The following is an 11,058-nucleotide window of genomic DNA, read 5'->3' as shown; positions in this document are numbered from 1 at the left end:
CTAGCCCCAGCTGGAGTGGGCAACTTCCATCCCTGCCCATGGCGCATCAGCCGGTTCCTGACACAGCAATCCCGGAGTCTCCCCTTCCCCGGAGCCCCCCCGAGCCCCCCACGTGCAGCACCGCTCTGGGGGACGCGGCCCCTTTAAGAGCCGAGTGGCGCCAAACCAGCCTCACGTGACCTCTTCCCGCCCCCAGTGGGCGGGGCCTCGGCGCGCGGGCTCCCGCCAGGAGAGAAGCGCGGGACCGGCCCCACGTGTTCCTGGGACGGGGATCGGGACCGGGACCGGGACCGGGACCGGAATCGGAATTGGGATCGGGACCGGGACCGGGATCGGAACCGGGATCGGGTCCGCGGCCATGGCCCAGCTCCGCCTCACCGACTTCTTCGGCCAGACAAAAGCGACCACCGGAGCTCCGGCCAAGCGCAGCGGCGGCCTCCGGCTCAAGGCCGCCCTCGCCGGTCCCCCGGTGCACCGGGAGGAGGAGGATGGCGTCCCGGCGGGGCTCAGCGCCCGCTCGCTGCCGCTGCCCGGCTCGCCGCGCACCCCGGCCCGCGGGGGCTCCCCGGCCCTGCGGGGCCTGGCGGGCAGGAAGCGGAGCCGCCGGGACATGGAAGCGGAGTCGCCGGCCGGGGCCCGGCTCGGGGAGCCGAGCGGGAAGTCGGCGCGAAAGAAGCTGGTGCTGCCCCGGGATGCGGAGCCGGCGTCTCCGGGAGCGGTAGGGAGATGGTGGGGTCGGGAATGCGCCGCTTCCTCTGGGATGCGGCCTTGAAATGGGATGGGGGAAGAGAAGGATTTGGCGGAGTGAACGGGGGTGTGTGGGACCATAAAACAACAGCCCCGCAAGTGTTCGACCCTTTTTCCCAGTGCAGGACCCCCAGGACTTGCCCCATCTTCTCCTGATGCATAACCCCCCCCTCACCCGGACTTAACCCTGCCCCAAGTGCACGACCCCCAGAACTCGCCCCCTTCAGCCCCTCTGTCCCCGAGCCCTCCCCCTGCCCCTATTGCAGACCCCTCTATGGCTGCCCCTCCCCGTGCAAGACTTTGGGGGGCACAGGGGAAGGGATCCGGGCGGGTGCGTTCGCGGGACATTCCCTAACTCTTCTCTCTCTTGCAGGACACCAGCTCCTCGCCTCTGGCCACTCCTCGACCCCCGACACCCCTGTCACGGGAGCCGGCCGTGTCCCCCCCGGCCGCCACCACCACCACCAGCGGCTCCCCCGGCCGTGGGCGGGACGCGGGGACAGAGCCCGGCCCGGCAGCCCCGGGCCCAGCCAGGCGCCTGCAGCGGGTACGGGCTGCTCCCGGCTCTCAGCTCCCGCCAGGGGTGTTTTGGTGCTGCGTGTCCCGCTCTGACCCTCTGTCCCCTCTCTGCCCAGGAGGACGTGGCCGAGCTGCAGGGCCGCCTGCAGAGGATGAAGGAGCTGGGCCAGGTCCCCTCTGTCCCCAGCGGGACCAGCAGTGACCTGCGGAGCCGCCTGCAGCGGGTGCGGCAGCTGGAGCTGCGGGTGCGGCAGAGGAGAGCGGGGAGCGGAGCCGGGGACAGCGGGGCGGCAGCTCCTGAGGGACACACCGGGTGAGGAGCAGCTGCAGGAGGGATTTGAGGGGCGTCCCAGGAGCTGCCACAGCCCTGAAGTGGTTTTGTGGGGGTCTGAGGGATGTGGGGGCTCTGAGCATTGTGACACCAATGTCCCCCAGGTGACAAGACTCCAGTTCTTACTCAGAGAAGGGGTTTGGGATGGGGGTGGGAGCTGGGCGCTGTCAGCAGCAGGACCCTGAGCCCTGTCCTGCCCTTCCCCACAGCGAGAAGCCCCCGGCGTACCAGCGGTTCCACACCCTGGCCCAGGACCTGCCCCCGGGGCTGACGCTGCCCTACAAGTTCAGGGTGCTGGCAGAGATGTTCCGCAGCGTGGACACCATCGCCGGGATGCTCTTCAACCGCGCCGAGACCGTCACCTTCGCCAAGGTCAAGCAGGGCGTGCAGGACATGATGCGCAGGTGGGCGGCCTCTTTTGGGGTCCCAGCAATCCCTTTTAGGGTTCCCAGCTGAATCTCTTGGGGCTGGTGACTCTGGGGGTCCCCAACCTCTCTGGTGCTGTCACAGGCAGTTCGAAGAGCAGCACCTGGGGCAGATCAAGGCCGTGTATCCCAGCTCGTACCGGCTGCGCCAAGAGAAGAACGTCCCCACCTTCGGCAGCGGCGGGAAGAAGTCTGAGTATCAGCTCACACTGGAGCCGCTGCTGGGGGAAGGTATGGACAGTTTTGGGGTGCCTGAGAGCTGGGTTGCTTAGTCCTGGCTGGTCCCTGAATCCACAGGGATGCTCTGCTTGGCCCATTAAATGGAGGCCCTGAAGCGTGTTGGAAATGGGAAGCAGGTTTGGGACAAGAGGGAGAATGTCCAGGCAGTGACTGGCAGCAAATCGTCTCCACGGCAGGGCTCTGATGCCGTGCTTCCCGAGGCTCCTGTGGTTTGTGCCCCTCTGGGGTGCTGTGGGTGACGTTCCTGTCCCTCCTTGCAGAGGAGAAGGTGGATGGGCGCCCGCATCTGTCGGCGTCGCGGCTGCTGGAGCGCCGGAGGGAATTCCACCGCAACCTGGTGAACATCGTCAGGGAGCACCACAAGGTGAGGGGCCCCGGGCAGCCCCTGCTCCAGGGTTCTCACTGGTGCCATCCAGGCTGAAGGACACGGGGGTTCCTCTTGGAGATGGGATCTGAATTTGCTCCCTGTGTCACCGAGCTGCTGGGAGTGCAGGGCAGTGGCTGCCTCTCTCCGTTCCTGGTGCCATGACACGGCTCTTGCCCCTCTCCAGGCATTCCTGGCTGCCCTCAGCCCTCCCATGGTGGTGCCAGAGGAGAAGCTGACCCGGTGGCACCCCCGCTTCAACGTGGATGAGGTGCCGGACATCAGCCCCGCGGAGCTGCCGCGGCCGCCGCAGGAGGACAGGCTGAGCACGGCCCAGGAGGTGCTGAGCACGGCCCAGGGGATGCTGAGCCCCAAGGTGAGGCAGGAGGGGCTGGCTCTGGCTCTGCCACCTCTGGGAAGGTGTGAGTGGCTTCTTACTGCCAGAGATGGGATATTGGGAAGGAATTCCTCCCTGGGAGGGTGGGGAGGCCCTGGCACAGGTTACCCAGAGAAGCTGTGGCTGCCCCTGGATCCTGGAAATGTCCAAGGCCAGCTTGGCTTGGAGTAACCTGGTCTAGTGGAAGGTGTCCTTGCCCACGGCAAATAAGAACTTTCAGGTCCCTTCCCACCCAGTCCATTCCATGATTCCCTGAAGCAGCCCAGGCTCCTGTGCAGGCAGGATGGATCTGGATCACTGGGCTGGGATCACTGGGCTGCTGGGTGATGGCGGGGGCGGCAGAGGGGAAACTTCTCCTTCCTCCAGCCTGAACTGTAACCCAACTCCTCCTCCCTCTTCCACATGAGCAGATGGAAAAAGCTCTTGCCAACCTGGCCCTAAGAACGGCCGGAGCCGGTGCGGGGGAACCGACGCTTTCCAAAAGCCCGGCCCCTGCCAGCACCTCCAGCGCGCTCAAAGGGGTGTCCCAGGGGCTGCTGGACCGGGTGAGTCACCCTGTCCTGGCCCAGACCCAGGGCTGGGGGCGCTGCCTGTGCCCAGCCCATCCCCTCGGGGGCCGGGGGCACTGCCTGTGCTCACACAGCTCACCGTGTCCCGCAGATCCGGGCCAAGGAGGCGCGGCGGCTGCAGGCGCTGCTGACGCGGGACGTGCGGCAGGAGGAGCGGGCGGCGCGGCTGGCGCGGCTGCCGGCCATGGCGCGCGTCCTGCGCGGCGTCTTCGTGGCCGAGAAGAAGCCGGCGCTCGGCATGGAGCTGCTCTGTGCCCGCCTGGCCGACAGCTGCCCCGAGCTGGTGGCGCCCGGTAGGAATCCCAAGGGGGAATCTCGGCGGGAGGAGGGGGCCGTGGGGAGGCGAGCTCTGACCCCCGTGCTCCTCGCCGCAGGTGAGATGGAGAAACACGTGCGGCTCTTGGCGGAGCTGCTGCCCGACTGGGTGGGCGTCCACGCCCTCAGGACGGACACCTACGTCAAGCTGGACAAAGAGAAGGACCTGGGCCTCGTCACCGAGAGGCTCAACAAGGCGGCCAAGGAGGCCGGAGCCCTCTGAGCCCCTCGAGGGTTGAGGATTTCTCTGTGCAATCTCCTGGAAATGTAGCAAATGCCAGTGGTGCTCTGGGTTCTGGGGTGGGCTGGAGGGAGGCTCATCCTCAGGGATGACTTAATTTAATTAATTCCTGTGGTAGGATCCTTGAGGAGCGTAGGTCCCCGTGTCCTCGAGCAATCCTGCGTCCTGGGGTGATGATGAAAACCTGAGGAACCTTTTCCTCTTCTTTCCTGTGCTCTCCTGAAGGTTCAATGCATGAGGGGTCTCCTGAAGGTTCCATTTCAGAGGTTTCTTTTATTAACTGGGCCCTGGTGGGGTGAAGGCAGAATGGGGCAGGCTGAGAGGGTGACAGATGGGAAGGAGTGAGAGAAAAAGTCACAAATTGATGTTTTTGGAGCTTCGGGCCTCGTTCTGTTTTTAAGGGAGGGAAAATGCATCTTCCAGTCCTCGCTGGAAACAACTACAGGACTTGTCAAAACATATTTGTATTAAATGTTTTAAATATAGTTGACTTGTGTTAACCCAGTGCTCTTCCTCGCTGCCTGTCTCGTGGTTCTCCATGGCAATTGGCGCCGGGAAGGGCTGGCTCCTCATCCAGCTCCTGGAGAAAGACTCACTGGAAAAAGTGAGCGTGGGTTTGCAGGGAGCTGAATGCAGCTTTTGTAAATGGGGCTGGGGGAGCAGCTCCTGCGGGGACAGGGGCAGGCAGGGCTGACAGGAGTGGTCAGGGGGGTTTTTTCCCAGGGGAAATCCCAGGCCACTCGGCTGAAGTGGCTTGGGAAGAGGCGTGGAGAGGGTGAGGATGGCTGCAGAGGTGCCGGGCTGGCACCATGCCTGGGTCGGGGCAGCGTGGGCGCAGGGGAGGGCTGGGAGCTGCCAGGGCCACGTCACACTCGGCTCACGCTGCTCCCCAAGCCAGGCTGGGGCTGGGGACACCAAGGACCTGCAGGGAAAGGTGACTCCCTCAGCCTTTCATCCCACTCTTCAGTGCTGGAGTCTGGCAGCATCTGAGATCCCACAGCACTTCCCGAGGGAGCAAGAGGCATTCCTCTTCCTCCTCCTCTTCCTCCAGGCCCGTGCTTGCCTGTGCAGCCCAGCTGGCCAGCACTGCTGGCAGGAGTGTGCCCAGTTTCCAGGGAGGAGGAGAAGGGATTGAACCCAGCACAGGGGCTGGCTGTGAGGCTGGGGGGACTCATGGGTGTGAGGCTGGGGGCTCCTGGGGCAGGCTGGGGGCTCAGCCGTGCTCAGGAACCTCGCTGTGTGGAAAGGAGCTGGATTTCAGCAGCTGGAGTCAAGGAGCAGGATTTCAAAGGAGCTGGAATCAGCAGCCTGGCAGCCACACTCACATCCCAGGAGAGCTCCCAACGAGCTCCAGTTCTGCTCCTCGGGATAAAACCTTTCTCCCACCTGGAAGCCCTGCCCAGCCTCGCCTCTCCAAGCGAATGGCATCAGGGGCTGCTGGCAGCCCAGCCAGGGCCAAGGCAGTGTCCCCACATTCCCTGATGTCACCTGCTGGCACTGGCAGGGCTGACGCTGCTTCCCCAGCACGCAGCTGCTTTCCATGGCTCCTAGGGGTGGAATTTCCCCTCTCCCCCACAGCAGGGACCCTCTCCTGGTCTCACAGCCAAGGCTGTGAGGTGCTGCCTCCCCTGGCTCCTGGGAATTGTGTTCCTCGGTGCAAAGTGAGCAGCACTGAAGTGGGGATGAAAATAGCTGCAATAGTCCTTCCAGGTGGAGCTGGGTGGGAGGCGGCCCCAGGTGCTGGATGGGGATGGGGAGCTGAGCTGACCAAGCCCCTCCAGCCAGAGGCTGGTGCAAAGTAAAGAAAAGGTGCCTGAATGCTCCCTGGAAAACAATTCCAAGCATTTGGGGGATAAGGCAGAGCTCACACCACAGCCCTGCTCCACTGACCACCCAGGGCTGCAGGGAGACACTCCCAAGAGTCATTAACAGCTTCAGCCACTGCAAGAACAGCTCTGAGACAGTTTAGGAAACATAAAAAGACATCAATATTTATTTTACCCATGAGTCCAGTCCCTGCTGGGCCAGTCCCTGATGTTTTCAGGCTTTGGGAAGTTTTGGCACACAGGGATTTAGCCGTGACCAAACTGAACCGTGCTGGAGGAAGCATCTCCAAAGCCTCATCATCCATCACACACCTGAGATCACTGCAACACCTTTCCTGTGGCCTCCCCTGACACCCAACTCCCACCAAGAGCAGGCTCTGAACTGGCACAGCACCCCAGCACAGGGACAGCAGCAGCACAGGGAGTGGGATGTGTGCAGGAGATGGGGAATTGGTGCTGAACAAAAGGCGTCTGTGGTCTCGAGGGAAGGAAAACACTGACTGAGCTCATCCCACAGCAGCACCATCCTGATTTAAGGACACAGCAGGCACTTCATTCTCCTCAACAAACCCTGGTGTAAGAGCAACTTGTTCTGGTGTGACAGCACAGAGCATCCAGACCATTCCCTGAGGCCAAATACAGCAGGATTTATCCCTTACAGAAATAATTTCTTTTTGCCTGTTTCCTGTGTTTCTTTGGGAATTTCTCAGCAGGTTCCTGGGAGGCTGACAGGCCCAGCTCAGGGAATGCTGGTGCGCTGTCAGAGCTCTCCTGCCTCAGCAGCAATGTTGTCACTTTGGTCTCCTGAAAACCACAGATTCAGTGAAGCTGCATCTTGGTCTCCACACCCCCAAACAATCAGCCTGTTCCTTCTTCCCAATAGGATGAACTCCAAAAGGGATCATTACACTCAACATGGTGCTTGGGAAATTTAGGATTGAAGAGCATCTGGCCATGCCCAAAACCTGTATTTAACCCCCTCACCCACCCCCTTGTGACATCCAGAGTCACTAAATAAAGCCCCAAATTTGTTCCCAGTGCTCCCTTCTCCCTCTGCTCCTCCTCAGTCATACTGCAGCAGGGAGTAGAAAGGGATGGAATTGAGCTTTTCCAGCCCTTTCAGGGATTTTAACTCTATGATCACCAGGCACTCCAGGATTTCAGCCTTCAGCCTCTTCAGCAGCTCGCAGGCAGCACACATGGTACCTGTGGAGGGGAGCACAAACATCCTCACTCCAGGGCCTGCTTCCAGCCCCACAGCCACCCCTGCTGCTGCCAACAGGTTGTGGATGCCAGAGAGGTGTGGATACCCCTGGAAATGTCCAAAGCCAGGATGGATGGGGTTTAGAGCAAGCTGGGCTAGTGGGAAGTGTCCCTGGCCATGGCAGGGGGTGGGATTTGTCCAACCCAGCCATTCCATGACTCCAGGAACGCAGGTGTACGTGGCTCACACGCGCTTCCCTCACCTCCAGTTGCCAGCAAGTCATCCACAATCACCACTTTCTGTCCTGGCTCCACAGCATCGCTCTGGATTTCCAGTTCAGCCTGCAGGGAGCAAAGAGCAGCTTTGTTTTAGTCTGGCCTTGGAGAGAAACCCCTCACAAGCTGCTGGTTCATGCTGGAACACAGACAAGTCCTCAGCGACATCAGCCTAAACACTCAGCACCTAAAATCCCAAAAACCCCACAAATTCCAGCTACAGGGGAGCGCCACAGAAACACAGAGCAGGGAGGGGATTGCTGGGCCAACCCTCTGGCACGCCAACATCCTGAACTTTCATCGAGTGAGTTATGGTGGAATCTTATCCCAGAGCAGTTCTCCGGTGAGGAAAATCTCCTGTCACGCACTGGGGAGCTCTGCCTAGAGCCAGATCCAAACTGGCACCTGTTTGGATGTGTCACATGAGCTCGGTTGGCCCAAACAATCCTCACGGCTTAGGCCTGGCTTTGGGAGTTCTGCTGCTGTTAGTTCCTAGTGGGAGTAGCACAGATCGAGGCCGAGTCCTCGAGCAGCCGCGGGGTTACGGGACGGTGGGAAGCCATGCGGGAAGGCTGTGACTTACAGCACTTACTGCCAGAGTGGGGAACACTCTCCGTGGTCATGCCCCTGAATTCAAGCCAAAGAAAGCCATTTAGCACCGAGTCTGAGCACCAACCCCCTCAGAAGAATCACGGCACAGCACCAAATGTCACCCGTGGGCACAGACGGAGTGACCGTGGCTCGGCTCAGCGCCACTGCTGGGGCTCGTGCTGTGCCAGATTACCCAGTCTGGGACCCCCTCCCCACGGTTCTAGCAGCCCTGGCCCCCCCAGCCTGAGCCCCCGCTCCTCCCAGGCCTCACCTTGCCATATTCCAGGCTGTAGGAGATGGACTCGGTGGCACCGGGGAGTTTCCCCTTTTTCCGCACGGGCACGAAGCCGATCCCCAACCTCTGTGCCAGGGGGGGCCCGATGAGGAACCCACGGGAGTCCAGGCCTGGGGGGCAGAGCAGGAATCAGGGAATCATTCATGTTGGAAAAGGCCTCCAAGACCATCAGGTCCAACCCCTGAGCCATGTCCCCAAGTGCCCCATCCACATGTTTTTTGGAACGGTGACTCCCCTACTGCCCTGGGCAGCCTGTTCTGATACCTGATCAACCTCTCAGTGAATTAATTTTCCCTCATATCCAAGCTAAACCCCTGCCAGGTGCAACTTGAAGCCTTTTCCTCTTGTCCCACCACTCAGATCGGAGCCATTTCACTGGGGCAAGGTCTTGGCACAACCCCCCCCATTTTATCCTCCCATTTGGGGGGCTCAAAAAGCAATTTGCTCTTCAAGTCACTTCTGAGGCTTGAAAACACAGCCCACACTCCTGTTCTCACCCAGCTGTGCTGCTGCTGGGCCCCAAGAGCCCATTTCCCTCCCCACTGACCCTTTTCCTTCGAGATAAACCCAGCAGGGCCCTGGTATCAGTGCAGCCACACAAGCATGAGCTCTGTACCTCTGGCCAGACTTCAGTTATCACAGGGCACCTGGGCCAGGTTTGATCTGTGCTCCCTGGAGCCTGGGCTGTGGGCCAGCCCGAGCACTGCCTTCCTCAGCACTTTGCCAGGTGAGATGAGAGGTGTTCTGGCCACCAAGGCCACTTGTGCTGGCCTGGAAAGGCTCCCTGAGGAAAATGAGCTGGGCCAGGGTGTGCTGTGCCCTGGGGACAGAGCCTGCAGCACAGCAGGATCCGTGTGCTCCCTCTGTTTTTAACAATGAATTATGTAATGGCACTGAAGCGTCACAGGGCACTGCCACAGCCCGAACCAGCATTTCAGGAAATCACAGGGGAAGTGAAGGCTATAAACTGTCCTGGTGTTACCACATGACAGAGGCCAATGTTCAAATGTGATTTTCGTGTCCAAGGGCTACAACATTCCCGAAGGGTCACCCCACACTTCCCACCCGCGGACACGCTGCTCTGCCCTGGCCTCGGGGATGTTCAACCAACACTCACCCACAATGAAGTCGATTTTAGGGAAAGACGCCCTCACATGATCCTCCAGAAGATCAATCAAAGTCCTGAACGCCACAGGATCCTTCAGCAAGGGGCTGATATCGCTGCAATGAGGGAGGGTGGGGAGTGAGGGTCCTGCTGAGCTCCTGAGCGCAGGGAAGGCTCCAGCCTGGAGCAGGGATGGGCAGCGGGGACAAGAGCTGGCAGCGAGTCCCCGGCCCCATTCCCACCCCCCGTCCTGGTTCCAACCCCAGTTCTGGCTCCACGCTCGGTCCTGGTTCCCTTCCGGATCCCATCCCTGGCCCTGCTCCCGGTCCATCCCTGTCCCCGTCCCCATCACCGCTCCCGTCCTCATCCTCGCCCCCATCCATGCCCATCCCGCTGCCCATCCCGGCCGCACCGGAACAGCACGCCGGGCTCCGGGAAGTCGGGGAAGGGCCGGACGCGGTCGCGGACCCTCCGCAGCCGCTCCTGGCTCATGGCGGCCCCGGCTGCGCAGCTCCGGCCCCGCCGGGCGGGACGGGGGCGGCAGCGGCCGCGGCTCCGCCCGCCCGGGGCGGCACCGGAGCGGCCGGGCACCGGGGGCGGGGAGCTCCGCTAGCACGGTGTTTGGAGCTCTGGTATCCTGAGGTGTGGAGCATCCGCTCCCCACTATTTGGAGCTCCGGTACTCTGGAGCATGGAGCATCACCGGGCACACAGAGTTCTGGTATCCCGGTGCACAGAGCCCCAGATTCCCAGTGGTTTGATACTCCAGACATGGAGGTATCCCAGAGCCCCCAGTGCAGGAAGGTCTGGTACCCCAGGACATGAGGCATCCATACCCCCAGTGTGTGGAGTTCTGACACTTCATACACAGAGCCCAAATTCCCTGTGTGTGGAGCTCTGATAACCCTGGCACATGGAGCTGCAATCCCCAGGTGCATGGAGCTGCAATCCCCAGGTGCATGGAGCTGCAATCCCCAGGTGCATGGAGCTGCAATCCCCAGGTGCATGGAGCCCTGGCACGGCCATGGATGGAGCCCCAGGCTCCTCTCTGAAGAGTTCCCAGGTACCTGCTCTGTGTGGAGCTGGATTTCCCTGCCTGGCCCCAGCTTCAGAGAGGAGATCCCTGCCTGGGGGTTCCATTTCCACACCCTCATCCTGCCCAGCCTTCCAAGCTCCTCAGGACTTTACTATTTCCTGCTTTTCCATCCCCCATCACCTCGTGTGAACTCCTGGAGTCGCTCTGTGTTTGTTAAATCCGTTGGTTGGGATGAGACCCCCGAGGGATAATAACACAGCCCTGCGTCCTGGACCAACAGCTCCTGGTGTCACCGAGTCCTTGGCAGGTCAGGGAGCTCCCATCTCCCGGTGCTGAATGTCGTTTGGCCTTGCAAAATCCACCAAATTCAGTTCAGATCTCTTCCATTAGCAAATACACCTTGGATCTGCTCCAAACCCATCCGGGCACGGCTCGCTGAGGAAAGCAGAAGCAGTTTGAGCCTGTAACAGCCCTGGCTGAGCTCAGTTGTGACAGGGAAAACTTCACCCACACCCTCTGCAGAGCCCTGCCATGGGCAGGGACACCTTCCACTGGCCTAGGGTGCTCCAAGCTCCATCC

At 61.2% G+C, this 11,058-nt stretch overlaps 2 protein-coding genes across 2 annotated transcripts; one reads left to right on the top strand and one right to left on the bottom strand.

Moving 5' to 3' along the window:
- Positions 1-211: 211 nt before the first annotated feature.
- Positions 212-4,648, top strand: CDT1 (chromatin licensing and DNA replication factor 1). Its single transcript, XM_005531928.3, has 10 exons — positions 212-718; positions 1,121-1,294; positions 1,383-1,579; positions 1,807-2,001; positions 2,108-2,253; positions 2,523-2,626; positions 2,814-3,002; positions 3,434-3,568; positions 3,684-3,885; positions 3,967-4,648. The coding sequence occupies exons 1-10, from the start codon at positions 359-361 to the stop codon at positions 4,128-4,130; spliced, it is 1,866 nt and encodes a 621-aa protein (XP_005531985.2). The 5' UTR covers positions 212-358; the 3' UTR covers positions 4,131-4,648.
- Positions 4,649-6,112: 1,464 nt separating this feature from the next.
- Positions 6,113-9,973, bottom strand: APRT (adenine phosphoribosyltransferase). Its single transcript, XM_005531879.3, has 5 exons — positions 9,857-9,973; positions 9,457-9,560; positions 8,316-8,449; positions 7,441-7,519; positions 6,113-7,180 (listed from the first exon to the last, which is right to left on the bottom strand). Exons 1-5 carry the CDS (start codon positions 9,934-9,936, stop codon positions 7,038-7,040), a joined length of 540 nt encoding a protein of 179 aa, XP_005531936.1. The 5' UTR covers positions 9,937-9,973; the 3' UTR covers positions 6,113-7,037.
- Between the last annotated feature and the right edge of the window lie 1,085 nt (positions 9,974-11,058).

This window comes from Pseudopodoces humilis, chromosome 14, assembly GCF_049639895.1.
Source record: "Pseudopodoces humilis isolate 2021_Gansu_Grassland_sample_001 chromosome 14, ASM4963989v1, whole genome shotgun sequence".
Classification (NCBI taxonomy): domain Eukaryota; kingdom Metazoa; phylum Chordata; class Aves; order Passeriformes; family Paridae; genus Pseudopodoces; species Pseudopodoces humilis.
Note: the sequence above shows the minus strand (reverse complement) of the source record. Positions and strands in the feature narration are given on the sequence as shown.

Bases quoted from the DNA above. Each gene is read 5' to 3' on its own strand.
- APRT (XM_005531879.3), bottom strand. From the start codon at position 9,936: ATGAGCCAGGAGCGGCTGCGGAGGGTCCGCGACCGCGTCCGGCCCTTC. The intron at 7,520-8,315 runs GTGAGGCCTGGG...TGCTCCCTGCAG, and splicing joins ACAGCCTGGAATATGGCAAG to GCTGAACTGGAAATCCAGAG. The intron at 7,181-7,440 runs GTGAGGGAAGCG...TCCCCTCCACAG, and splicing joins TGACTTGCTGGCAACTGGAG to GTACCATGTGTGCTGCCTGC.
- CDT1 (XM_005531928.3), top strand. From the start codon at position 359: ATGGCCCAGCTCCGCCTCACCGACTTCTTCGGCCAGACAAAAGCGACC. The intron at 1,580-1,806 runs GTGAGGAGCAGC...CCTTCCCCACAG, and splicing joins GCTCCTGAGGGACACACCGG to CGAGAAGCCCCCGGCGTACC. The intron at 3,003-3,433 runs GTGAGGCAGGAG...CCACATGAGCAG, and splicing joins AGGGGATGCTGAGCCCCAAG to ATGGAAAAAGCTCTTGCCAA.